At 44.1% G+C, this 27,275-nt stretch overlaps 1 protein-coding gene across 1 annotated transcript in view; it reads left to right on the top strand.

Moving 5' to 3' along the window:
• The window catches only part of Adamts9 (ADAM metallopeptidase with thrombospondin type 1 motif 9), a 147,897-nt gene that overhangs the window by 26,550 nt on the left and 94,072 nt on the right, over nt 1-27,275 (top strand). Inside the window, exons 6-13 of the mRNA XM_048801020.1 lie at nt 623-663; nt 782-887; nt 5,452-5,566; nt 11,275-11,420; nt 19,474-19,655; nt 19,745-19,881; nt 21,577-21,694; nt 21,929-22,177. Coding sequence (XP_048656977.1) covers nt 623-663; nt 782-887; nt 5,452-5,566; nt 11,275-11,420; nt 19,474-19,655; nt 19,745-19,881; nt 21,577-21,694; nt 21,929-22,177 — 1,094 coding nt within the window. The remainder of the gene's footprint in view (nt 1-622; nt 664-781; nt 888-5,451; nt 5,567-11,274; nt 11,421-19,473; nt 19,656-19,744; nt 19,882-21,576; nt 21,695-21,928; nt 22,178-27,275) is intronic.

Below are 27,275 nucleotides of genomic sequence, written 5' to 3'. Positions count from 1 at the left end.
TTTTTTTTTTTTTTTTTTTTTTTTTTTTTTTTTTTTGCGGGGGGTGGGGGTGCTCCTTTAAGTGAAAAGCATTTAGCACTTTTTTAGGAATGTTTACAAATTATATATAAAATTACAATCACTTGTGGGTGTGTTGGTGCAGGCCTGTAATCCCAACACCTTGGGAGGCTGAGGCAAGAGAATCCCAAGTTCAAAGCCAGCCTCAGCAACTTATCGAGGCCCTAAGCAACTCAGTGAGACCCTGTCTCCAAATAAAATACAAAATAGGGCTGGGGATGGGGCTCAGTGGTTAAGAGCCCCCTGAGAACTCCTTGGTACCAAAACATTTTTTTGCAAGTTACAATCACTTATGCTGGGTATTGGGGAAGTCCTGGTTAGAGAGGCAGCAGGAGCAATCTTCTTAATGTAGCTGTTAATCCTGAATCAGTGCCTCCCAAAATGTTTGCATTGTAAAACCTGGGTCTTATTAGTTTGTTTTTGGGGAGCGAACCTCCCCCCAGCCCCCACACTTACCCCCCACTGTAGCATGTGGTACTGTGATGCCTAGAACCCTCTGAAGTATTTTCTTGTGTTGACCTTTGCTCTTTGGTGTCATCAAGGCCTAAGTCTGCTTTGCTTTCAGACAGGACATCTGCAGAGCTCATGACAAATGTGACACCTTAGGTGAGTCCTCCATTCATATCCTCTGTGGCTAAAACAGTTTGCTACACGTTTCTGTTCTAAGTCACAATTGCTCTTTAAAGTAAGTCCTTGTTGGTCTTTTCTTTCCCCTTTCTAATAGGTCTTGCTGAACTGGGAACCATCTGTGATCCCTACAGAAGCTGCTCTATCAGTGAAGATAGTGGACTGAGTACAGCGTTCACCATAGCCCATGAGCTGGGCCACGTGTAAGTGTCACTTCAATAATGTCATTTAATTCGGAGTCACCTACAACTTGCATTCCTTGGCTTCTGTGAGCTTTTGCTTGATGTTAGGGTATGTGAGTCACTTTCCATGTCACAGTAGAGTTTCAAGGTTAAAGAACTTTGAACCTAGTTGGGAGAAGTGACCTTGACTTCCAAAGTTAAAGGAACACGGTGCACCGAATCCTCTTCAGCCAGAGCTTGTGTTTTAGTCAGCTTTTTACTGCTGCGACTAAAAGACCTGACAGAACAACAGTGGGGAAGGAGTAGTTTATTTGGGGGCTCAGGGTTTCCGAGGTCTCAGTCCACAGACAGCAGCCTCCATTTCTCTGGGCTCCAGGTGAGGCTGAACATCATGGAGGAAGAGTGTGGTGGAGGGAAGCAGCTCACATGTGATCAGGAAGTAGAGAGAGACTCCACTCTCCAGAGACAAATAGAGACCCCAAAGCCACGCCCCCAATGCCCCCTCCTCTAGCCACACCCACCTGCCCCAGCCACCACCCAGTTAATCCCATCAGGGATCCATTCACTGGTTGGGTTAAGGCTCTCACAACCCAGTCATGTCTCCTCTGAACCTTCTTGCATGTTTCACACATGAGCTTTTGGGGGATACCTCACATATAAACCACAAGAGCTTCTGTGTTTTCAGTAAAACTGTTCCAGTTTGGTATGCAAAATCTAGTAACAGATTTTCCTTCTTGGAACTGGGGGAACAGGGCCTTTCCACTTCCCTCAGGATGTGTTAATGTGAAGAACATTCCTGGGTCCACATCTTGGTCTAGAAGGGTCTCCGACACTGTCCTGGCCCCCAAGATTTTTACGAGTCCAGCTCACTTCTGCATTGAGCTATGCATAGCTGTAATTGAGACAGGAAGCACCTGCAGACTGTAATGTCCCTCTTTCAGGGAAGAGAGTGAGCCAGGATATGCAGAAAACAGTCATTTCCTAATCAAGGCCTCCAAGCACCTGGCTATAATGAAATGGGTCTTCCCTTTTGTTTCTGTAGAGACAGAGCCCGGTTAGAATGTGGGCTCATCAATGTGAATTGACTAGAAATCGGTCTGATTTTCAATCTGCATTTTTTTCTTTCTATAATAATCAAATCACTTACCCTCTATATTTGGAAAATAACTTTTCTCAATCGATGCCATTAGTAGAACATCCCCATATGTCTATTTGTGTGTCAGACGCTGACTTTAGAGCTAACGTTATACAATCGGCAAGCTTTTCGTGCAGGTGTTTTCTGGATTCACCTGTGGGCAGTGCACTCACACAGATCAAGATGCCCACAGGCACACACAGGTATCTCCAAGCTTCAGAAGCAGTGGGTGTATCTTCAAATGAAGACCTTTCAATCGTATTTTAAGAATACATTCCTCATCCTGAAAGGGAGAGCTCCAGATGACCACTAACTGAGAACATAAAGAGCCATGGCTTTCTAGGTAGCCGCTGTGACAGTCCCCAGCATCTTCTCTGCCCTGAAGGCTCCTAAAGCACCTCCATGAACCTCAAGGACTCCTTGAGAAATTCCAATTTCAGTCCCCCTCCCCTCGGTCCCCTTTGACCTTCATCAAGTCATTAGACCTCTCTGTGGCTCAGTTCCTCATCAGCAAAATGTGGGTAATAGCCCAGTCATCCCTGTGTGTCTGTGGGGGCTGATTCCAGGACCCTCATGGATAGGGAAATGTGCAGATTTGCAAGTCTTTTTTATAAACTTTTTTATACTTTTTTTTTTTTTTTTGGTAAAATGGATTGAACCCAGGGGCAACTTAACCACTGAGCCACATCCCCAGCCCTATTTTGTATTTTATTTAGAGATAGGGCCTCACTGAATTGCTTAGGGCCTCACTAAGTTGCTGAGGCTGGCTTTGAACTTGAGATCCTCCTCCTTTAGCCTCCCAAGATGCTGGAATGATAGGGGTGCACTACTGCACCCAGCTATACCTTTATTTTATTTATTTATTTTTATGTGGTGCTGAGGATGGAACCCAGTNTGATATCACCTAGGGGTGACTGGTAGAAATGAGGAGAATGGTGCTCCTGTGGGTTGTCCCGCTCTGTCCCTTTGGGGCTGTGTGTGTGTGTTGCTGGGAGACCCTTCAGAGGTTGCAGAGTAAGTTGCGAAAAAGTACAGTGATTCCATGGAAATAATTTAAAAATTTGAGTCACTCTACCTTAATAATACCCATTTATATGTTACCCATGATGGCACGAATTAAGAGTCATTGACTCTGAGGCAGGAGGACCACGAGTTCAAAGCCAGCCTCAGCAACTTAGTGAGGCCCTGAGCAACTCAGGGAGACCCTGTCTCTAAATAAAACATAAAATAGGGCTGGGGATGTGGCTCAGTGGTTGAGTGCCCCTGGGTTCATCCCTGGTACCAAAAAAAAAAAAAAAGGAGTCATTGAAGTGTTAAACAAAAGAAAGGTTAAGCATATTTTAGTATCTCCATTTAGTGGAATATTACATAGCAGATGAAAATGATCTACGCAAGACACATGTTCCTGCTCATGTAATTTAAGTTAAAGAATAAGATGAATAATTGCATAGAGTATGTCTTCAAGTCTCAAAAGAGGGGGAAAAGTGACAGGGAATGGGTGGAGAGCTCGAGGGACTTTTTTTCCCTATTTTTCAGAGTATATATTTAGTTCTTTCTTAATTTTTCTACCATAAGCCTGATTGATTTTGGTTTATTTTAATAATTAGGAAAAATATAAATTAGAGAAATCTTTTTTTTTAAAGTATGCATTGAAATAGCTAAAATAAATCTTTCTTTTAAATTTTTTTATTTTCTAGTTGTGTTGTCAATACCATTATTTATTTATTTATTTATTTATTTTATGTGGTGCTGAGGATTGAACCCAGGGCCTTGTACATGCTAGGTGAGTGCTGTACCGCTGAGCCACAACCCCAGCCCTGCTAAAATAAATCTTTAAAACATAGTATTCAGAGGAAGAACAATGTTTCAGAATGTATCAAAATCAGTTTGCATGAAGCTTAAATGCTGTGTAACTGCTAGATTTTTATGCTGTTGTGTAAAAACTTTGGGACCAATGAAGTCATCATCAATCAGAGTGGGTCACCTCTGCAGAGAGGGAGCAAGGAAGAGACCCAGGATGGGTACAAAAGGTTTTAGCTTACCTGTGAACTCTTCTTTCCTTAACAGGGCAATGGGTACATAGGTATCCATTATGTTATTTTTTTTTCCTTTTGCTCATTTTTATTTGTTCTTTCTTGATGTACATGATAGTAGAGTATATCTTGACATATTATACATACATGGAGTATATCTTATTCTAATTAGGATCCCATTCTTGTGGTTGTCCCTGGTTGTGTGCTCATATATGAACACAGGAAAGTTCTGTCCCATTCACTCCACTGTCTTTCCCATACCCATCCCCCTCCCTGCCCTTCATTCTCCTTTGTCTAACCCAGTGAACTTCTATTCTCCCTCCCTTCCTTATCTCTGCATATCAGAGAGAACATTTTATCTTTGTTTTTTTGGGACTGGCTTATTTCACTTAGCATGATAATCTCCAGTTCCATTCGTCTACCAGCAAATGCCACAATTCCATTCTTCTTTAAGTTTGAGTAATATTCCATTATGTGTATATACCACATTTTCTTTATTCATTCATTTGTTGAAGGATGCCTAGGTCGGTTCCATAGTTTAGCTATTGTGAATTGAGCTGTTATAAACATTGATGTGGCTGCATCACTGTAGTATGCTGATTTTTAAAAGTCCTTTGGGTATATGCCAAGGAGTGGGATAGCTGGGTCAAAGGTGGTTTCATTCCCAGTTTTCTGAGGAATCTCCATACTGCTTTCCAGAGTGATTGCACCAATTTGCAGTCCCATCAGCAATGGATGAATGAATCTTTTCTCTACATCCTCGCCGACATTTTTTGTTGCTTATATTCTTGATGATTGCCATTCTGACTGGAGGGAGATGGAATCTCTGTGTAGTTTTGATTTGCATTTCTCTAATTTCTAGAGATGTTGAGCATTTTTTGACCATTCATATTTCTTCTTCTGTGAAGTGCTTTATGTTACTTTTTAATACTTTGTGTAGGTCTGAAATATTGTACACTATCTAATACCTTCTATCCTCTAACAACCCCTAAAAGCCTTAGAAACGATTCATAATATGATCATGATAATACATGGCCCTAGTAGAAGCACACACACAGAGACATACACACACACATGCATGAATGCACTTTGAGTCAGGCCAAACTGAAACACAAATCATATCTGATCACTCCCTAACTCAACAACCAAACTCACATCACACAATTCCCACATGCTCCTTTGTCTCTCTGAACCTCAGTCTCTTCATCTGTATATCTCAAATGCATGGTGGGTCCCCTTTTATGCTACAGTCTATCCTCCCAGGCAGACAGGGCTGCTCAGGGCTGCTCGTTATCACCCTGGGACTATTTCATCATTTAATGAAGAAAAAAAAATCCCTTTCCAAGTTCCCCTATACCTTTGGCAAAGCATTCATTGAAAGATTCTGTCTTAATTCCACTGTCTCTTCATTCAACTGAATCGAGCAGGTGCAGTGTAGACGGCTCTGGTGCAATAACGTGGATGGGGCTCACAAAGGCTGCCGGACTCAGCACACGCCCTGGGCCGACGGGACTGAGTGTGAGCCTGGAAAGGCAAGTACCCCCCATTGCCTCTCCCCACCCTGGGGCTGCAGAGAAAGGTTCAGGGAGCTTTTGAAAATGTGAGACTCACATGATGGCATGATCCTGACACCAGAGATCATTATTGCCTGCATGTGGGGACAGTCTCCCAATTGAACACTTCTCTCGTTTGAGCCATTCTGAAATTCTAATGCCGTGTGCAGGAGTGTTTTTTGGGTTGTTTGCTTTCTGTTTTGAGAGCGGCACTGCAAACTTGACGGAGCATCTCAGAATCAGGAGGTGCAGAGAACGGATTCTGTCCTCTCCTGTGACACCAGGCTCTTGCCAGCCTCTGCTGTTCCCTTTAAGGAGAGATGATGTCACTTGGTACATATCCAAGTCCAGATTCTCATGAGCTACTACTTGTCATGGTTCCCAGTGATTTTGTTAATAACTAAACGAAATCCACTCCTTGTGTGGCCCGGGGACAGCTGTGTCCCACGCACCTAGGGGTATGATTAACTTACCCTCCTGTCCTGTGTGCATCGAAAAATCAGAGTCATGAGTTAGTGATATCATCATCCCTCCCCCCCAAAATTTGGTGGCACAAAGTTTGAGAGATAAATCCTGATTCTTTTTTTTTTCTTTTTATTTTGTAATTCTGTAAGGATGAATGCATTTAGCATTGACAGTGATCCAGTCGCTGGATTCTATTTCTGAGATTTGTCGTCTTTATATGTAGGTAGTTCTTCTACCCGTTAGCTATCTTACTCACGTTTATAACTCTTCATTCTCATTTATCTTCTTTCCTTTTACTTTGTAGAATTATTAGGACCCAGAATGGCTCCTTCAAAGGGATCTTAATTGATAACAGGGTTTTACTCCCACTTCCCCATTTTTTTTTTTTTGTACCAGAGATTAAACTCAGGGGCACTTAACCACTGAGCCCCATCCCCAGCCTTATTTTGTATTTTATTTAGAGACAGGGTCTCACTGAGTGGCTTAGGGCCTCGCTAAGTTGCGGAGACTGGCTTTGAACTCGCCATCCTCCTGCCTCAGCCTCCTGAGCCGCCAGGCTGACAAGTGTGCATCACCGTACCAGCACAATAGGTCCATTTTAATCGTATTCTAGGAGAGTGGCCAAGTCTAACAGCTTTTACTGAAGGTGTGGGGATGTACAGGTACTCTTAAGATCATGCATTTTGCAAATGCTGGAGAAGGTACCCAGGCTGGCATAGGAGTGCCTTGTGATTTTTCTTGTTTAGTGTTGATTTCACAGAATTGGCAGTGTGGGTCTCCGGTCTGCATGCCAGCATTCCGACTCCCGTTGCCGCTGGGTTAATTTTTTTTCTTTCTGTTCTCTCTGCCCTGCTCCCTCCGTAGTAATCCATCTTGGGCTGCTGACACAGTGTTATTTTGATGAATGACTCACTAATGTCTCTTTATTTGCTGTGCTCTCTTGTTAAGTCCATTAACATTTCACTTTAACCCTGTTTTTTGAGTCCAGAGAATCCTTGAATTGAAGTTGGCCTCCACATTTACCTTCCAACCTCTTAGATAGATGCATGGATATAAAATATCAGCTAAATAGTTTGGGACACTTTTAAGAAAGGCTGACTTTTTTTGGCTCTAGTTCCATCCACCAGCCACTTAAAGCTTTGATATGATGTAATGGCAATTCCCATATAGAATTAAGATTTGTCGGATTTGCCTGGTAAATAGTTTGAGGTTTTTTTTGTTTTATACTGGGGATTGAACCCAGGGGCACTCGACCACTGAGCCTCATCCTCAGCCCTTTTTATATTTTATTTAGAGACAGGGTCTCACTGAGTTGCTTAGGGCCTCACTAAGTTGCTGAGGCTGGCTTTGAACTCGTGATCTTCCTGCCTCAGCCTCCTGAGCTGCTGGGATTACAGGCCTGCTCCACTGTGATTGCCACTGTGCCCAGCCAGTTTTTGTTTTGTTTTGTTTAAACATATTTCCCAAACATCCCCAGCTTGTATCACCCTATTCCTCTGAGTTTCTTTCTCTGTTTTGGATTCCTGGTAGCAAGATGGGAAGGCTGAATTTCACCTTGATTTTGTGTTAGTTAAGAATTTTGTTCAGGTTCAATCCAATTATTGTGTTTTAAGCAAATTGCCTCTTTATATGATACAAAAACTAGACAAGTTATGGAGCTATTATGTGGCTCATGCCTGTAATCCCAGCAGCTCGGGAGGCTGAGGCAGGAGGATCGTGAGTTCAAAGCTAGCCTCAGCAACTCCGTGAGACTCTATTTCTAAATAAAATATAAAAAAGGGCTGAGGATATAGCTCAGTGGTTAAGTGCCCCTGGGTTCAATCCCCAGTACCCCCCTGCCAAAAGAGAGAGAGAGAGAGAGAGAGAGAGAGAGAGAGAAGAAAAAAGAAATGAAGGTATTAGGGGCTGGGGTTGTAGCTCAGTGGTAGAACACTTAGCATGTGTGAGGCCCTAGGTTCCATCCTCGTACCACATAAAAATAAATAAAATAAAGGTACTGTGTCCATCTACAACTAAGGGAAAAAAAAGAAATGGAGGTCATGCTAGTCCCTTATCTAAAGGGCTGGAGGTCTGAAGGGGCTCAGATTCCAGAGTTTTCTTGGACTGTGGGATATTCACATGCACGTAGTGAGCACCTTGGTGATGGGACCCAGGTCCTGTGCACCTTGGACACACAGATTGAGGACAGTTGTCCACGATATTTCTGGTCTCCCTTGGTTCTGATCAGCACCCACCACGTCAAGCCCAGTGGGGAACCGTGACCGTGGCCTCGTGCCCACCCTTAACAAGTCTGGGATTCGGGGCCTTCTGGGTTTTGCGTTTGGGAACCGGGATAGTCAACCTGCTCAGAGCAGTGCCCGGCCCTGGTCAGTGTGGATGCCCACCGGCACCCCAATCCTACCTAAGCTGCACCCTGTGCTCAGCTGTTCCCAAGGCCTCCTGTCATCAGGAGGGGCTCCCTTTCCAGCTGTGGACACAGACTCCCACCCTGCCCTGGGCCACAGAGCCAGTTTCTAGGAGCCACCGCTACAGCAGAGGCCTACTGATCTGTTGACCTTTGACCCCAGGCTGCTTGGTCCTGGGTGTAGCCACGTGTGGCTACCATGCACTTGAAATGCCAGTCTGGTCTGGGGTGCACTGACATGCAAAATACAGCCAGGTTGTGGGCCCTAGAGGGCAAGAGAAAGCTTCCTGCAGTGGCCGCCTCTTATTCTGTCATCAGACCCAGGACATGTGTGAGGCCCTAGGTTCCCTGATACTTTGCAAGTGTTTGAGATATTGGGTGGTACTGAGTGTATATCAACATTATTTATTATTTATATAGTGATAGACATAATATGATGATATATGGTATATTATATGTGATGGTATATTGTATGTGATTATTATAGCATCAATAATTATTAATATATATGTTATTATGATGTTATGTGTTGCATATAGTATATGCATGTATACATATACATATACACACATATACATATATGACATACATATCTTATATCACATATAGTATATGTGTATGCACATAAGTATACATATAATATTTATGTATGTCATTCATAATATTTGTAATATATATGTTTATTATTTATAATTGTAATATATGTGTGAATATACATATATCACATGTATATTACATCTATATATTCATATATTACATGCATATTATGTGTATAAAATACATATGTGTATATAACATGTATATACATGGAATATATGCATGTATATGTAATATATATTTATAATGTTATACATATTAGGTAGGTGTATGATTATGCATATATGTGCATATATAATCATACATATGTGTGTATAATTATACACACATACATCATACACATATAATATATAAACATATATTAGCAATACCATATATGTCTATACATTCATATATAACATTTCAAACATGTGATATATATAATGTCTTTCCTAGGCACACATACCTATGATAATGTCTGATTTCTAGATTTGGCATGGTAAGGGATTAACAGCAATAGTTGACAATAAAATAGAAAAATCAAAGTAATTTTTATACTGACTGCATGTAGAATTAATAATGTTTTTAGATATACTGGGTTAAATACCATTAGGATTTATTTCGATTTTTGTTTCCAAAATGCTTTAGTGTGCTTCTAGAATTCTCCGTCCTCTCTTGGGCCTGGTTAGCTCCTCCTGGGCGGGGGCTCCAGGCCCAGCTGCCCTCTTGCCTGTCTTTGTGCACAGGCACCCCAGGGAGTGTGACAGTAGAGACAGGATCAGTGATGTCAGGTAGCGTGGGCCACCGCAGCTTGGCCAGACAGCCCAGGGAGAAGGACGTCTGCTGTCCTCAGACGCTGGAGGGGATCAGGTCAAAGGAGGAGACGGGGACTGCCAGGGACAGGCTGGGCTGCACCTCCAAACAGCCAAGCCACGGCCTTCAGTGGAATGGGACACTCTTCCCATGGAGACGCCCTGGCCCTGCTCTGCCCAGCCTGGAGCCTCTGCCTCCGCCCTCCAGAGGCGGCTCTGTCCCCCTGAGATCCGTCACACAGCCACAGGCCGCTCCACTCCAGAGATCTGAGAGAGCGGCGGGGTGTCACCCTCCTGCAGCCACTGCCGCCACTCTTCCTTTGTCCACTGCTCGGTGACCTTTGTGTCAGGGCTTGCCACCCCCACAATGGCAGAGGGTCCACGTGGGCCACTCCCTGTCCTGCTGAGGAGTTTAACTTAATTCTATTTTTGTAATATCTTTATTTTTTTTGTTGTTTATTTTTCTGTGGTGCTGAGGACGGAACCCAGGGCCTCACGTGTGCAAGGCAAGCACCCTGCTGCTGAGCCCCAGCCCAGCCCCTATTTTATTTTTTATGATTCTTTTAAAATCATGGCCTCCCTCCTGCTCCAGGCTGCAGAAGCTGAAGCCTTAGTAACAGCAGCAACAATAACAAAGGAATCAACTTTAGGGGACCCTGTGAGGGCCCTTTGTTACTTCCTGATCCTAAGTATTTTCTTGAAGTGAGTTTATAGAAATCATGTAACTACTTTTTCCCCTCCCTCTTCCCTGGTGAATTAAAATTGGGTTTTCAAATCCAAGGGGAGCTGGACAGGGTCTCACTGAATTGCTTAGAGCCTCAATAAGATTTGGGAGGCTGAGGCAGGAGGATCGTGAGTTTAAAGCCAGCCTCAACAACTTAGTGAGGCCCTGAGCAACTCAGGGAGACCCTGTCTCTAAATATAATACAAAATAGGGCTGGGAATGGGGCTCAGTGGTTAAGCACCCCTGGGTTCAATCCCTGGTACAAAAAATAAAGATAAGAAAAACAGGAAAGCATTGCTATTTTACCGGAGGCCTTGTGAATGGAGGTCCATATGCAAAGCTCACTTTGTCCTGTCCTGCCTACCACCACCTGCCCATGTCCACTCTGCATTTTTCCAAGCTGGAGACTTAAGCAGTCTAAAGCTGGCCACTGGAGTCGCTCTGCCAGCCTGCAGCCCCTCACTCAACTGGCTTTTTTTCCCCCACAAGCAAGCTATACCTGAAGACCCAGCCTAAAATTAAGATCCTTACAGGGCTAAATCCTCACAGAGCTCACGCTCCCCATAGATGGCACATGCGCAGCATTTCATAAACTATGATAAAGAATAAAGAGATGAGAGAGGAAGGACGGTATGTTTAAGAAGACAGGGTCCTGCAGTGACTCCTGGCACCAGCCCTCCCTCACTGTCGCCCTTATTAAATACAGCACTGCAAGTATGGATTTTGTGTTCCCAAAGAAATGGAGGTCCCCGCGACTGATGGATCCTGGGGAAGTTGGAGTCACTTTGGAACCTGCTCAAGAACATGCGGAGGAGGGATCAAAACAGCCATCCGAGAGTGCAACCGACCAGAGTAAGCTCTAGAATTATCGTTGACTGCCGGGGGTCGGGGGAAGGGTGGGGGGTGGGGGCGGGGTAGCAGGAGGCTGACAGGAACATGGTCCAAAATAGTCAGCAGGTAATTCCAGGCACCTCTCGATCTTCTCCTTATTTAGCCCCCCAGGTCCTTCAGTGTTAGGTTGGTCTCCCAAGCAATTGGCAGTCCTGGGATGGTGGGTCTGCTTCCCGGTTTGGGCAGTCAGGTGGGTCTCAGTGCCACCTGGAGCATGGCCAGCTTGCTCATGGAGGGCACACTTACTTGCACAAGGAACTTTTTAAAACATACACAAGGCATATTCATCCAGAGTTCAGTTAAATAACACTGAGATGCCACAAAGGCTCCCAGGATCCTTTATGGCTGTGAGCAGCAGACCCCAGATATCCTGGAGCCACAGGTCAGGGAATAATAGTAATAATAATAATTATTATAATAATAATTATTATTATTATTATTTGGTACCCAGGGGTGCTTAACCACTGAGCTACATCCCCAGCCCTTTTTTATATTTTATTTATAGAGATAGGGTCTCTATAAATATAAGTATATATATATATATATATATATGTTGCTATAAATGAGTTGCTTAGGGCCTCACTAAGTTGCTGAGGCTGGCCTTGAACTTGCAATCCTCCTGCCTCAGCCTCCTTAGCTGCTGGGATTACAGGCATGTTCCACTGCAGGGGATTACCTTTTGAATCAGTCTAAATTTATAGGTGAGACTCCTGGGGTTCCTATCCCATAGCCTGACTGTGTCCAGGTGGGGAGTTGACCTGCCTTTCAGTTCTCAAGATGTGACCCTGCAGCCTCTGCCAGCCTAGCCTCGCTAGCACTTATATGTTCCAATAAGGCCATGGATCTTGTGGTTTTTTCCAGCATTTACTATGTGTTTGTCAGGGGAGTAGACAGTAAATCATATCTTTATGTCGGAAGTAATGGTTTACATGTCACTTCTTGGATTTGTCATTGCATCTATATAGACTGGGAACCCAAGGAGTCTTCACAGTGTAGGGGTAGCTTTAGATGTATAAATCAATGACTTTGATTGATTGATTGATCAATTGATCAATGGATTGATTGATTCAAAGTCTCCCTCTGTTGCCCAGTCTGGTCCCCAGCTCCAGGGCTCAAGGGATCCTCCTGCCTCAGCCTTCTGTGTAGCTGGGACTGAAGGCATGCACCACTGCACCCAGCCCATCTACTTTGGGATCATGTAAAACAAGTCTGCCTTGAAGTACTCATTTATTTATTTTTTTAACACTTTTGATTAGTGATAGCAAACTCAGTTGTGGAGAGAAGTAAAAAAAGAATGAAGAGCTAGCAGACTATAAAAGTTTATCCTATCTGGGCATCATCATGCACACCTGTCATCCCAGCAGCTCTGGAGGCTGAGGCAGAAGGATGGCAAGTTCAAAGCCAGCCTCAGCAACTTAGTGAGGCCCTAAGCAACTCAGCGAGACCCTGTCTCAAAATAGAATATATAAAGGACTGGGGATGTGGCTCAGTGGTCGAGTGTCCCTGGGTTTCATCCCCAGTACAAAAAAAAAAAAAAAATGTTTATTTTAGAGTAAAAGTGGTACAATTGTGCTGGGTGCTGCTCAAATCTAATGTTGACAATATGTTTTTTGTATAAGAAAAATCTGCATTTTATTTACAAGAAATAACAGAGCTATAATCCACTGGTTTATAAGCAATGGTCTAAGTAAATATTCTATGGTACAAATAATAAATAATGATCAATTTATTTTTGCTCACAGTGCAGTATGTGTATCTTGTCTGCTTAATATTAGTCTTGGGTTAGGGATAGAGCTCAGTTAGTAGAGCGCTTGCCTTGCATGCGCAAGGCCCTGGATTCAATCCCCAGCAACACACACACACACACATACACACACACACACACACAAAATGGTCTCCAAGGAAGAAAAAAGCCCCAAAACTGGTTCATAACACTAACATTGTAGCTATAGGTAAAAATGAATAAACATTAGACTTTCTACATAGCATATATCTCATAGCACATACTTTGCATTTTTATAGTAGGAGAAATAGTGTTCATGTTCAGAAAAATTCAAAAAGGTATGACTTGAAAGTTTTTGACACCATTTTTCTTACCCCCTTAAGAACTTTCTGCTGAAAAATAATGTTTTTCTTTTTTTTATATATGCCAAAAAATAATTTGATGTGTGTCAATTCAGACTTTTCAAATAGATTGCGGATCTTGTGTGTATTATATGAAATCAGTATCCCATAATTTAAAGTGAGGCTCGTGTTACTTTTTTAAACCTAACTATATATCCTAGCTGCCTGTATTGTTGAAGTTTAAAATCAAGTCTTTTGATCAACATTTGCTGTTGGGCTGTGGCTGTCACTCAGGGTGTAGAGCACTTGCCTAGCGTGTATGAGGCCCTGGGTTCAATCCTCAGCACCACATAAAAATAAACAAATAAAATAAAGGCATCCTGTCCATCTACAACTACAAAACAAACAATGAACATCAACAAGACCTTTGCTGTTAGCAGCAAATCCAGTGATTATTTTTAACGAATTAAAATTCATCAGGTGCCTACCTTGAAACCAAATTATACTAAGTGCTGTATTGCTATATTTCGAATAGTAGATGCTTTATAAGTGCTTCTTAAACTCTGATTCCAGAATATTCCATTCCAAAAGAAGTGACCTTTTGGTTTGGTTTTGTGTTGGGATTTTTTTTTTAAAGTCTTAAAGCCATTCTTGAAGAAATGAGGAAAGTGAAGAGAGATAAATCACTCCCTAATTGGAAAGGGCAGACAAAGAAAATCACCCCAGTGTGAAGCTCTCACCAAAAGGAGTCTGAGCTTCAAAGTGAAACAAAGATCCTCCCATTCAGAAGTTAAGAGCCTATCATTAAAGACCTCAATTAGAGGCCTTTGTCCTTGCTGTGTGCTGGGAGAGACTTGGGGGGAAAAGTACAATCCACCTCCTTGAGGGTCAGAGCCACATCGTGCCATTGAAACTCCTCCGAGTTATTTGCTCTTTAGGGTGCTCCTGTTAATTGAGGAAAGGAGACTGCTTCTGAATACTTGGGGGGGGGGTGCATTGGAAAAGTGAAAGGGACACAAAGCAGAGAAAATCCCATCCCAATCTCAGGGCAAAAGCTTTTTCAGAGAACTTCAGAGCAGAGGGCTCACTTTGTACAAGGTGGAAGTGGTTTCTTCTGGCTCCGTTATCAGGACCCATGGTTTCGTGTTTCACAAGGATCTTGAGGGGAACAGTCCCTCCTCCCTGGGAATCCTCTTTTTCTCAGTTGGATGAGCCTTTAGAATACATGGTAAGCTCCATTTTTAGGGTCCGATACATGTGTCTCCTAGGGACACTGGATTGTTCTATTTAGCATTTTAACAGTATCGATGTGATTTAAGAATGTATTTAGTTAGTCTCTGGAAATTTTATGCCATATTTTTAGAATTCTCCCTCTGCCCCGAAATCAAAAACGTCATAGAAGATACATAGTGCAGGTGCAGCTCCAGAGGCTGAGGCAGCAGGATTGTGAGTTCAAAGCCAGCCTCCACAAAAGCAAGACCCTAAGCAACTCAGTGAGACCCTGTCTCTAAATAAAATACAAAATAGGGCTGGGGATGGGGCTCAGTGGTCGAGTGGCCCTCAGTTCAATCCACGGTACAGCAAAAAGAAAAAAAAAAAGGTAAGAATAGTAGCTTTCCCCAAGTTTTGGGTTGAACTGGTATATGTTACTACAGGTGGAGGCCTGATATTTGTCTTAAAATGCTTGCTTGCTTTTTTGTTTGTTTGTTCATTAATGGTATAGGGGATTGAACTTAGGGCTGCTTAACCGCTGAGCCATGTCTTCAGCCCTTTTTTTACATTTTATTTAGAGACAGGGTCTCACTAAATTGCTTAAGGCCTCGCTAAGTCGCTGAGGCTAGATTTGAACTTGGGCTCCTCCTGCCTCAGCCTCCCGAGCAGCTGGGATCACAGGTGCACCACCATGCCTGACTTTTTAACTCTCCATTTGATCCACCCTGTACATAATAAGATGCCCACATGTCTTGGTTTGTAAGGTTAATCCCACTTTATGTCTGTTCCCCTGGGGAAATTATTAATAGCTCTTATTTTCACTCCTGTGAAAAGTGTCCTGGATTGGACAATTAATTATGTGGGTCTCCTAACCCATAAGAAACACGTGAAAGAGTAAAATCTAAACTGGGCCCACCAGAAAATGTAAAAGTTAGAACATCAAAATAAGACCAAGCGTTGGAGCTAGAAGATGTATCATCAGGCTGCTGGGCCCTTTGGTTATTACTTTGTGTTCAAAATTTGGCCTTGAGCTTCCTGGTAGCTGAAACAAAACAGGTAATAGAATTGCTCCAGTCTGTCAAAATAGAAAAAAAAAAGTCGTGCCAATTCTCTAGGTAAAGCAAAGAACTTTCCTTTTTCATGCTACTATTTTACTTTTAAATTAAAAGACTGATGGAAATTATAATAAACTCAGATATGAGAAAAGGGATCATGAACTACATATTTCCTGCTAGATATAGCAACTGCTGATGAAATCTTACTTAAAGGTAGAATACACCTGTGATGATCTTTGCAAAAATCCCTTCTTAACTTTGGCCACACATCATCCCAAACTTCCTCTCTGTTTACAGGTCATGGTTGTGTAATGTGCCAGAGGAAAGATCCAACTTGGCTGTACAAGATAACAATGACTCTAGCAATTTCCTTCAGTCCTTCCCACCTATCTCTGGCATGCAATATCTTTAAAGGATCTTAATAGTTAGAAAATGTGGTGGATATTATTTTTAAAGCTAAATTTCCTATAATTTGGGGGTTTTGCCTACATGGAAACATTACCCTTCTATCCAGTTAAATTATTAAATTATAAGTTTAATTTTTCCGTGATGAAAGATTTAGTTCAGCTGGCTGAAGCTTTCCCTAGCTCACAGTACCATGCAAATTCAGCAGAAACCACATTGTCTAAGAAGAAATGCCATATGGTTCAGAAGGGCACATTTACATTCATTAAAGTCATATGAAGGCTGGGTGTGGTGGCGCAAGCCTGTAATTCCAGTGGCTTGGGAGGCTGAGGGAGGAGGATCACAAGTTCAAAGCTGCCTCAGCAACTTAGTGAGGCCCTGAGCAATGCAGCAAGACCTTGTCTCTAAATAAAATATTAGAAAAGGGCTCACTCCCCTCTACCTAAAGTACCTCTGTTTTCCCTAGCCCTGCCCACTTACTGTGAGTTAGCATCTGCGTATCAGAAAAAAACATTCAGCCTTTGGTTTTTTGGGAGTGGCTTATTTCACTTAGCATGATAGTCTCCAGTTCCATCCATTTACCAGCAAATTTCATTCTTCTTTAAGGCTGAGTAATATTTCATTGTGTATATAGACCACATTTTATTTATCCATTCATCTGTTGAAGAGCACCTAGGTTGGTTCCACAGCTTAGCTATTGTGATGCTCCAATTTCTTTAAAATGATAATCAGTCTGAAACCATGAGCCATGTGGCAGGCCAGATTTGGTTCATGGACCATATTTTGCCATACCCTGTAATAGCTAAGTGTTTATTAAACACTTACAGTATGCAAAGCCATGTTCAAGTGCTTTGAATGTAATGATGAAGTTAACATTCCCTACAGCCCCATGGAGTAGATGGTGGGTGTTTTCTCCCTTTTACGGACTGAAAAGCTGAGGCTTAGTGGGGTGAACCCGTTGGCCTGAGATGGTATGTTGTTAATGCAGAGCTGGAATTCAGACCCTCTGTTTCTAGAACCCATGGAAATAGCCCCTAGCAGGGCTTCCTCTTACAGATAGTGGTTCTTACATGTTGTTTATCTTAAAATGTTTTAATAGAAATAAATCATAGCTTGCTATTTCCTCATACTCCAAATATGCAAAGTTGGAAACTATTAATAAATTTCAAGGATCAGCCAAGATGGTACATAAGAGAACAACAACAAAAAAATCTGCTTAAAAATGTTGTTTTCAAAGGGGAAAGAAATACGAGATACTTTGGGGCAATTAATAATCATTCTACCACAGTCAGTTGGAACATTAAGAGACTTTCCATATAGTTCCTACCTCAGGAAAACTTGAAGGGGGTCCTCTTTAGTACATTTAGAACAGGTTTTACCTGAGCAGGTACATGGGCCTAATGAGTTATTCATGTGTAATTCGTGATGTTTTATGCATGAGGTGGAAAGGGTCTGGTATCCAGGAAACCAAGCCTGCATCTCTAAGTGGCTATAAAACCAAAAAGCCAAGACTCACAGTTTCTGGGGAGCAGAGCAGAAAGAGCACAGAGCAAAATCCTGGACAACTTGGATTCTAGTCCTGACTCTGCTCCTCTATTGGCTGTGTGACCTCGGGCAAAGTACTTAACTTCTCTGAACCTCCTGTCTTCTGGTTTCAAAGTACATTTATTGCCTTCCCTTGGGCAATAAATGAAAGTCAAGTGCATAGTACAGATTCAAAGCACATGGACTTAGTTGTATTGAACAGGGAAACAGTCAGACATAGACACTGCTGAGTGACATTGCAGTTTGTATTCTTAGATTTCGCTTTTTCATGATAAATAATGGCAAATATTCATCCGACTCCTGATAAGCTCCTCAGATTCATCCAGAAGCCTCACATTTCTTTCACATAAAGATGGAGCCCCAAGACTCCAAGCTTTTAACTATGCTCTCTCCTTACTTTACAATCTTTGATCTAAGGAGCACATTTATAGCAGTATGAGGCCAGGCATCCCCCAGGGCCCCTTCCTGAGTCCTGGCCACTCTTCAGGAGCATTGAGTTGCCTTTCCATGTCCAGAGTTGGTACTCAAACCGACTGCTGGCTAAACTCAGATTAGACTGGGCAATGTTGACACATAATGTCACAGTAGCTAACATTTTCCATCATCCATTAGCAACATTCATTTCAAAGGAAGGGATAAGTCGAGGTTCAGAGAGGTTGGGTACTTAGTCTAGAGCTACACAGTGAGGACAGGGCGAGACTGGAATCCAGGTTCTGCTCCAGCACTCTGGCTGCATCTCATTCCATGTTTTATGTCTGTGGAGCTATTTCCCATATCCTAGAAACCCTATTTGAGAAAACAAAGCAAAACAAAGCACTCTTACAGTCAGGATCACTCTCACAAATTCATTGTTTAAAAAAAAAAAGGTGAAATTTTTCAGTTCTGGGGTGTCCCAGGGTAGCTGTTCCGGCCCTGGTGGGTGGCCCCAGCATCCTGCGATTCCATGATCTCCCCCTTTTCCGTGGTGAATTTGGCCAGCTGCTGACTGCTGGTCGCTGTGTGGTGTGGTGTCCCCTCCAGGTCACACCTGGTGTAGGACTGCAGGCCAAGGGTAAATCTGCACTGTGGTGCTGTCCATGGCTTCACGGTCCCACAAAGATAATGAAGCCAGTATGTCCTCCTCTTGATTCCAGTCAGTCCACAAGGGGACACGTGCCCTTTCTTCCATTTTATTGTAAAACAAACCAACTAAACCAACAGTGGCCAGGAAACAGGAAGGGAGGTGCCGGAGGAGTGGAGGTGGAAGGGTGCATCCTTTGGCCTCCCGTGACTGCATCTGAAGGTCCAGGTGGCAGTCGGTGAGCAATCCACCTGCTGGGTGGCACTCTCTCGCCATTAGTGTTTTTAAAATCAAAGGACTGCAAATGTTCAGGAGAAAGAGGACTCCCCCCAAACACCACAGTTCATAAATCCAGGCTTTGTGTTTTGTATTTTGTACCCTCTTATGCTGACCAATAGCCTTGCAAGGTGGCAACAGCCCATTTCACAGATGTCAATGCCGAGGCTTGCCAGAGTTGCCCAGATGGGCCTCCATGGTCTATGTGAAATTAATGCCGGCATCTTTAATAGAGAGCAGAATGCAAACCCAGAATCCGGAGCCCCTGGGCTTCCCTGGGTCATCTGCCACCGCCAGTTTGTTTCTCTCCATCACAGGAAGTCATGAATGGGATAGAGATGTACAGAGAAACCCATTATAACACAGTGCGCATATGTGCATGTTTATATTTTCTCAGGCCCAAAAATGGTGGTAAGTACTGCGTGGGGCGCAGAATGAAGTTCAAGTCCTGCAACACGGAGCCCTGCCTCAAGCAGAAGCGAGACTTCCGCGATGAGCAGTGTGCGCACTTTGACGGGAAGCATTTTAACATCAACGGTCTGCACCCTAATGTGCGCTGGGTCCCCAAGTACAGCGGAAGTAAGTGCCTGCGGGCCAGGGCCCCGGGATGGCGGGCTGGCCCTGGTCCAGGCACACACATGTCCCATGGAATGACGTCTCCCCTGCAGTTCTGATGAAGGACCGCTGCAAGCTATTCTGCAGAGTGGCCGGGAACACCGCCTACTACCAGCTCCGGGACAGAGTGGTCGATGGAACGCCTTGTGGCCAGGACACCAATGACATCTGTGTCCAAGGCCTTTGCAGGGTGAGTCCCAGATGGCCTTCTCTTCATGGTGCTGTGGATTGTGGTTTATGGCTTTCTTGATAGAACAGCATGCAGTCCTGAGCAGGGCTTCTCAAAGTGTGGTCCCTGGACCAGCATGAGCAGCGGCCAGTATCATCTGATTCTGACCCATGCTCTGTCAAAATTTAAGAACCACTGCCCTGGGTTTTTCCTGACATTTTTAGCCTCTATGGGGGCCCCCAGATCTCCCTGAAGGTTTATTATGCTAATTTACGCTCCTTTAGTGTGACCTGAGTCCAAGGTTAAACCCAAATGCTCTCTGACAGCATTTCCTACAGTAGATAACTGTGTTCCAGAAAAATGTCAGGAGAAGAGCTGGCCTCGCTCAGATTCCTCTTTGTGATTTTAACCATAATTGCTTCCACCTGAGACGTGCCTGTTAATTATTCTTGGAAGGTAAATTGAGACACTTCTGGCAGACAGCAACGTCTCTGTGACTTTCGGAGAGCTTGGTACCTCTTCGCAGTTCTCGCTGACCAGAAACTAGTGCTAACTGTGCCAGGTTCATTCAGGTGATGTGTTTCTCCCTGAGTGTGGTCCAGATGCAGATGACAGTTCCTCGGGGACAAGGATTTGATGCACAGAGCCCCTAAGAGCCTCACCCCTTCCCAGCCTGCACCTGCAGGGCAGGTCCCCTGTTCCGTCCAATCCATAGCAACACCTTGAGCTCTTTCTCAAAGAGTGGCTCACACAAAGGGACAAAAGGGACAAGCCTGTGGCCTCTCCTCCCCAGTTCTGCAGGTTGTTGCCAGGGTTGGCCTCAGGGCTCAGTCTGTACTGATCCATGTTGCAGATTCCAGAGGCCAGGGATGGAGCCAAGGTCTCAAGCTGCCACCTGTCAGTCATGCTTTCCCCTGCAAGCTCAGCCCAGGATTTAAACATGGGGGATTTTGCATAATATCCAAAATTCCCAACTTCTCTTGAAAAACAATTTGGAAAATGTCAACAAATGTTCTTGTTGCTAAACGGTCCAGCAGCAGGGAGTGTCAGCAGCTCCTCCCTAAGGTAGAGCCGGAGCTCCTTAATTAAATATAGCCTCTCACCACCCCACTCCTTCTTTTTCTCATTTACTCTGCTTATTCTTTGTTGGGGGTGTGTGTGTTTTTTCTTTTTTGTTGTTGTTGTTCCAGGGATTGAACCCAGGGGCACTTGACCACTGAGCCCCATTCCCAGCCCTATTTTGTATTTTATTTAGAGACAGGGTCTCCCTGAGTTGCTCAGGGCCTTGCTAAGTTACGGAGGCTGGCTTTGAACTCACGATCCTCCTACCTCAGCCTCCTGAGCTGCTTGGTGATCACAGGTGTGTGTCTCTGCACCCAGCCCCACTCTACTTATTCTTCGGTGCTTCTCAAACTTTTCTCTGCAGATGAAGTCTTGTTAAAATCCCAACTCTGATTCAGTAGATCTGAGTGACTCCTGAGAGTCAGCATTCCTAACAACATCAAGGATGTTCATGGCTGCTGGACCAAATTTTAAATGGCAAAGCCATAGATGATTTGAGTTCTCAACCCTGGAAAGTTTCAAGGGCCATCTCTTCCTTGTGGTTTTCAATTTGCATCATTGAAAGAAACGCATTCATTGCCATTTTATTATCTCATTCATGCTTCACCATTTATTTCTAATGTTTTCTTTCTTTCTTTCTTTCTTTTTTTAAAGCAAGCTGGATGTGATCATGTTTTGAACTCAAAAGCCCGGAGAGATAAATGTGGGGTTTGTGGTGGCGATAATTCTTCATGCAAAACGGTGGCAGGAACATTCAATACCGTACACTATGGTAAGAATCTGCTTCTAAAGATTGTGAGAAGGAAAAGTTTTCTTTTTTTTAAGTTGAATTGTACATATCATGTGAAAGTATTACTGTCAAGCGTAAAATCAATCTGGTTACAGTCCATTTTCATCCATCTGGCCGTAAAGTACCTAATAGTGAGAATCACATTTCCTTGTGGCCCACCTTGGCTTCTGTTCTTAGAGAAAGTGAACCACTGAATTTTTGTTAAATTCTTTTCAGGTTACAATACTGTGGTCCGAATTCCAGCTGGTGCTACCAATATTGATGTGCGACAGCACAGTTTCTCAGGGAAATCGGAAGATGACAACTACTTGGGTAAGTCGGGGTGCCCCTGCCGTTTTCTTCAGACATTCCGGTTTTCTGGGGCAGTTGGCACAAACTCCTCCCTCCTCTCTGACGTCTTCCGATGGGTTTTCATAAAAGCAGTTGATCTCGAAATTCATTATTTTACTTCACGCTCGTACATAACCCCCTCAGAATATTGATTCAGGGGTTAAGTGGTTGCCCCGTTCAATATCAAGGGATTGACTCTGGATTTTACAAAATAGATAGGCTTCAGGTCAAATTCTGAAAGGACTTACCCTGGAAGTTTAGCATAAAAATCATTGGTCTCGTTGAGGCTTTTGAAAAATCTTTCCTGTGGGTAACTGACTTGCAAATATTTTATTAGAGGTATTACTTGACTTAATTTTTTTTATCAGCTCCTTCCAAGTGCAGAACATTGTTGGGGGGAGGCTATTCAATATTTTATTATGCCTGGTGATTCCAGAAGATTCTGTAGTGGCACATATTTTTTCTGAAGTCATTACTAGAATAGCTAACTTTGTTGCTTTACAGATTCTTCATCCTTCTCTCTGGATTAATTCACATTTTTTTTTCCTGTACTGGGAATTGAACCCAGAGGTGCTTAACCACTGAGCCACATCCCCAGCCCTTTTTTATATTTTATTTAGAGACAGGGTCTCACTGAGTTGCTTAGGGCCTTGCTAAATTGCTGAGGCTGGCTTGGAACTTGTGATCCTCCTGCCTCAGCAACCTGAGCTTAATTCACATTTTTCCTTATATTTAACCACTCCATTAACTTATTTCTATTTCTTGCATTAAAGGCACAACATGCCAAAGGCACTATGTTAATTTTTACCTGTTTTTCCCCACCAGTCTTACTTCAATTAATTATTCTATAAACTTCCATAAATTGTTATAAATTTACCCAGTTGCCTTTTAAAAGAAGGACCTATGGGAGAGCAGAAAGACTGGAAAGGGATTCCACTGGTCACCTTGCGCTGGCCTCTTCCTATCCATGCCTTGTACCTAGGGAAGAAATCAGGCAGGCAATCTTGCTGAAAAGCCAATTTTTAAAAGCAATTAATATACTTTCTTTCCAATGGTGTTCAGGCAGGAATTTATTTATCCATGTGAATTCAGCCTCTCTAGAAGCTCAGGCCAAGCACTTGAACGCACTGAGCTAGTTAATGAGTATTTGTTGAATCAAATTAAAACCTACGTCTGTGTTTTGAGATGTCTCCATGAACCCGCGCATTGATAGACAGAGACCCTTCCGCCGAGCTCCCTAATCAAGCATGATATTCGTGCCTGATTCCCTGATAGTGTTTTCTGCTATGGATCTCCATTCATTCGCTGATTTAATAAGCACCCGAGTTATTTTAGGCACAGTGAACAAGAGAGACAAAAAAATAAAATAAAATCTGTTTCTTAGAACCTGTATTTCCATGGAAGAAGGTAGACAATAAAGAATAAGTTAATAAACAAACAAAGATGTAAGTATTTATAGTATATAATAGTATGAAGGTGATACGTGGGATTAGAAATCAGAGCGTGATAAGGAAAGTTGGGATCTGAAGGCTGGGTGGGAGGGCAGGAGTGTGGCTCAGTAGCAGAGCTTCTGCCTGGCCTGCATGAGGCCCTGGGTTCAAAGTAAAAGGAAAAAAGAAAAAGAAAATCAAGGATGGGACTGAAATGTTTGGAGTGGAGGAAGACAGAATGCGCCATCTTGGGCAAAGAAAGACATTCCAGTGGGGGGAACAGCCCTTGTGAAGTCTTTGAGGCAGGCGCGTGCCTAGGTCTGTGCAGAGCAGACAGGGACCAGTGTGACTGCAGGTGGTGGGCAGGGAGGGGGGTCCGAGGTGGGGAAGCAGGTAACAGGACTAGATCATTCACCCAAGGCCCTTGTGAGGACTTGGGCTTGGACTCTGAGAGACCTGGGGAGCTCCCGGGGGTGTTGCATCAAGGGACGATGGATGTAATCACACTTAGGCTGTAAGGAGAACTCTGGCCATTACCGTGCTCGTAGATGATGGGGCAGGCACGTAGGGTAGAGGGGTGGCCTGGCTTAGGGAGCTGCTGCAAAACTCCGAGAGAGAGATGTTCATGGCTCTCCCCCAAGCAGGAATGTGGAGATGGACCTATGTGGTTAGGTCCTGGGGACATTTTAGAGTTCAAACCATCATGACTTTTTTCTTCTTTTTTTTGATCCCAGAGATTGAACCCTGGGTGCTTAATGACTGAGCCACATTCCCCAGCCCGTTTTTGTACTTTATTTAGAGACAGGGTCTCACTGAGTTGCTTAGGGCCTCACTAAGTTGCTGAGGCTGGCTTGGAACTTGCAATCCTCCTGCCTCAGCCTCCAGAGCCACTGCAATTACAGGAGTGTGCCACCGCCCCTAGCTGACTGTGATTTGTTGATGGATTAAATATGGAGGTACATGGGAAAAAAATAGCCGAAGATGTCTTGGAGTCAAAAGGAGTCAAAAACTCTCTGGTTTTGACATGATCAATGGAAAGGAAGGTGTTGTTCTCCACTGAGATTGAGATTTGGAACTTATTTGTGCATGTGACTACCAGTGTTTTAGGTCAGGACTGTGTCTTTGCATCTTTGCTCCCGAGACAAAGCCTGTACATGATAGGTGCTCAGTAAATGATTGCTGAATTGTTCAACAGGCATCGCTCCTACCGTGAGCTTCATGGGGAACGGAGCTACCTTGGAGATATTAGATTCATTTCTTCTTCTAAAGACCATAAAAAAGTCTTCCTTGTAATTAAGCGCCCTATCGCTGCCTCAGGTTTTTGCCACCCTAAATACCCAACATCTGGCAACATTATAGGAAAATGAACGAGCCAGATGCAGGGGTACACACCTGTAATCCCAGAGTCCCAGGAGGCTGAGGCAGGAGGATTGTGAGTTTGAGGCCAGTCTGAGCAACTTAGTGAGGCCCTAAGCAACTCAAGGAGACCCTGCCTCTAAATTAAAAATAAAAAAGGGTTGGGGATGTGACTCAGTGCTTAAAAGTGCCCCTGGGGTTCAATCCCCAGAGCCAAAATAATTAATTAATTTAAAACAAAAAGAAAATTACCAGGGTGAGGGGTATAGCTCTATGGTAGAACATGTGCTTAACAGGCACAAGGCCCTAGGTTCAATCCCTGGCACCACAGTTACAGCAAGAAATCAAATAAGACAATGGACAAAGTTCTTGGAAACCATTTTCAAATGATATTTTCAAGGATTTCTCATTTCCCCACGGTGCAAAATGGGTCAAAGATTTTTCTCCATGTACTTGGTTATAAATTTGTGCCTGTGACTGTGACCTTCCCTACTTCCTAATTAAATCAAGCAGCGCTGCACTCAGCTTCCTGGGGAAATTGAATTCCTGCTAGCTGAAAGCCATGTTGAGCTGTTTCTTTCCTCTCCTCCAAAGGAAGAGGATTCTCTTCTCTCCTCCTCCTGTTTGGGAAAATGATCGCTCTCCAATTAAGCAGCCTCAATTCCGTTCAACTCAATCAGCCCGTGTCAGGTGTTGGAATTTGGGGTGGGCCTCCAGAGAACCTCTTATTCATCACCAGAGGATCTTAATCTCCTTGCAAAGGATGAAAACAAAATTAAAGAAGATCTGTCATCTGGAACAGGCAGTCCTAGCCACTCGTGGCTCTTTAATGGAATAGTAGGAGGATGTCCCTTGTTGGCCTAAGAACAGTCTCTCTGGACACCAAAGTGCCCAAGCACAGATTTGGAGACACAGTCCATCGAGTGTGAAAGCGGAGACCTCAGAGCCTTTGAACCTCACAGAGGTGTCTTAGAAGGCAGGAACAATTTGATGTCATCGAGGCTGGGGTGTGGAAATTTACCCTTGGCTTAGAGGAGATATGGCAGGAAGGGGACCGCAGCCCGCGCTGGGTTAAGCATGTGCCCGTCTCTAGGCTCTTCTGTTGCTAAGCGATCTTCACCCTGATCCCTGGTGGTTTTATCAAATCAGTCCAGCCAGGCGCTTCCTGTGTGTTTTGATGAGGGAGCAGTTTCCAGAAGACAGCGCCTTTGTGGCAATCGGGTTCTGATGGGTGCAACGGGGAGGAAAGCCCCCAGGAAATCAGCTCTCCTAATCGCATTAGCGGGAGGTGGAGCAGGAGGCTCTGATTTTCAGGAAACTATTTGTTTCACAAGGTACCGAAGCAGAAAGCCTCCCAGTCAAAGGTGGTCCTTGCACATAGACCCCTCCCTGCCACGGGGTGAAAGCCAAGTTGTAGGGCCTCACTGTGTTCTGAGCCTATCCCTTGGGGAAAGTGCTCATTTCTTTTTGTCTTCTTTTTTTTGGGGGGGGGGGGTGGGGAGTACCAGAAATTGAACCCAGAGGTGCTTACCCACTGAGCCACATCCCCAGCTCTTTTTTATGTTTTATTTTGAGACAGGGTCTCACTGAGTTGCTTAGGGCCTCGCTAAGTTGCTGAGGCTGGCCTCAAACTTGCGATCCTCCTGCCTCAGCCTCCCAAGTTGCTGGGATGACAGGCCCTTGGCTAGCTGTGGCAGTGGGAAAACAGAAACTGATTCAGTGAAAGATAAAACAGAAATTTTCTTTCGCCGGATGGCTTTACGTGTACCTGGGATGGAGCCGTTTACCAGAGCAAATCCCAGCATTCCAGCTCCTGGCCTCTTCTCCCTTCCCTGTGAACTGAAATAAGAAAAACAGGGTGCAGGATGGCACCCCCCAGGTGGGCGTAATTAGGAGAAGAAGCCTGGTTAACCTTCGCCGGCACCGCCGTGCGGTGAGCATGGACAAGGCTCCACTGTGGCTTCCTTGGCGGGGCTGACATGTGACATTCCACTTCCCCGTCTCCAGTGAAGCATCAGCGGCATAGCCAGCACGTAACTTAGCTTGAAAGAATTAGGTGATTTGGTTGACAGCACATCATGCCGTCACCGTGTAAGTGACCCGCTTGAGGGAGCAGCCCCAGGACACCTGAGGTGCCATGGAAACCACTCGTCCAGTCAGTGACCCACTGGAGCTCCGGCATCCTGCATGGCAGGTGGGCCTCACACTGCAGGGGCTGCAGCGAGACAGGGCTGCCCGAGGGTTACACCGACTAGGGACAGTCACTGGGCTGGAAGCACTCTGTTCTCCCTGTCACCAGTGTCAGGTTCAATCCGTCACTCGCTCTTTATTATTTTTGGGGGGGGTACCAGGGATTGAACCCAGGGGCCCTCAACCACTGAGCCCCATCCCCAGCCCTATTTTGTATTTTATTTAGAGACAGGGTCTCCCTGAGTTGCTGAGGGCGT

This window comes from Marmota marmota, unplaced genomic scaffold, assembly GCF_001458135.2.
Source record: "Marmota marmota marmota unplaced genomic scaffold, marMar, whole genome shotgun sequence".
In the NCBI taxonomy this organism is placed as follows: domain Eukaryota; kingdom Metazoa; phylum Chordata; class Mammalia; order Rodentia; family Sciuridae; genus Marmota; species Marmota marmota.
This window is presented reverse-complemented; position numbering and strand designations above follow the sequence as displayed.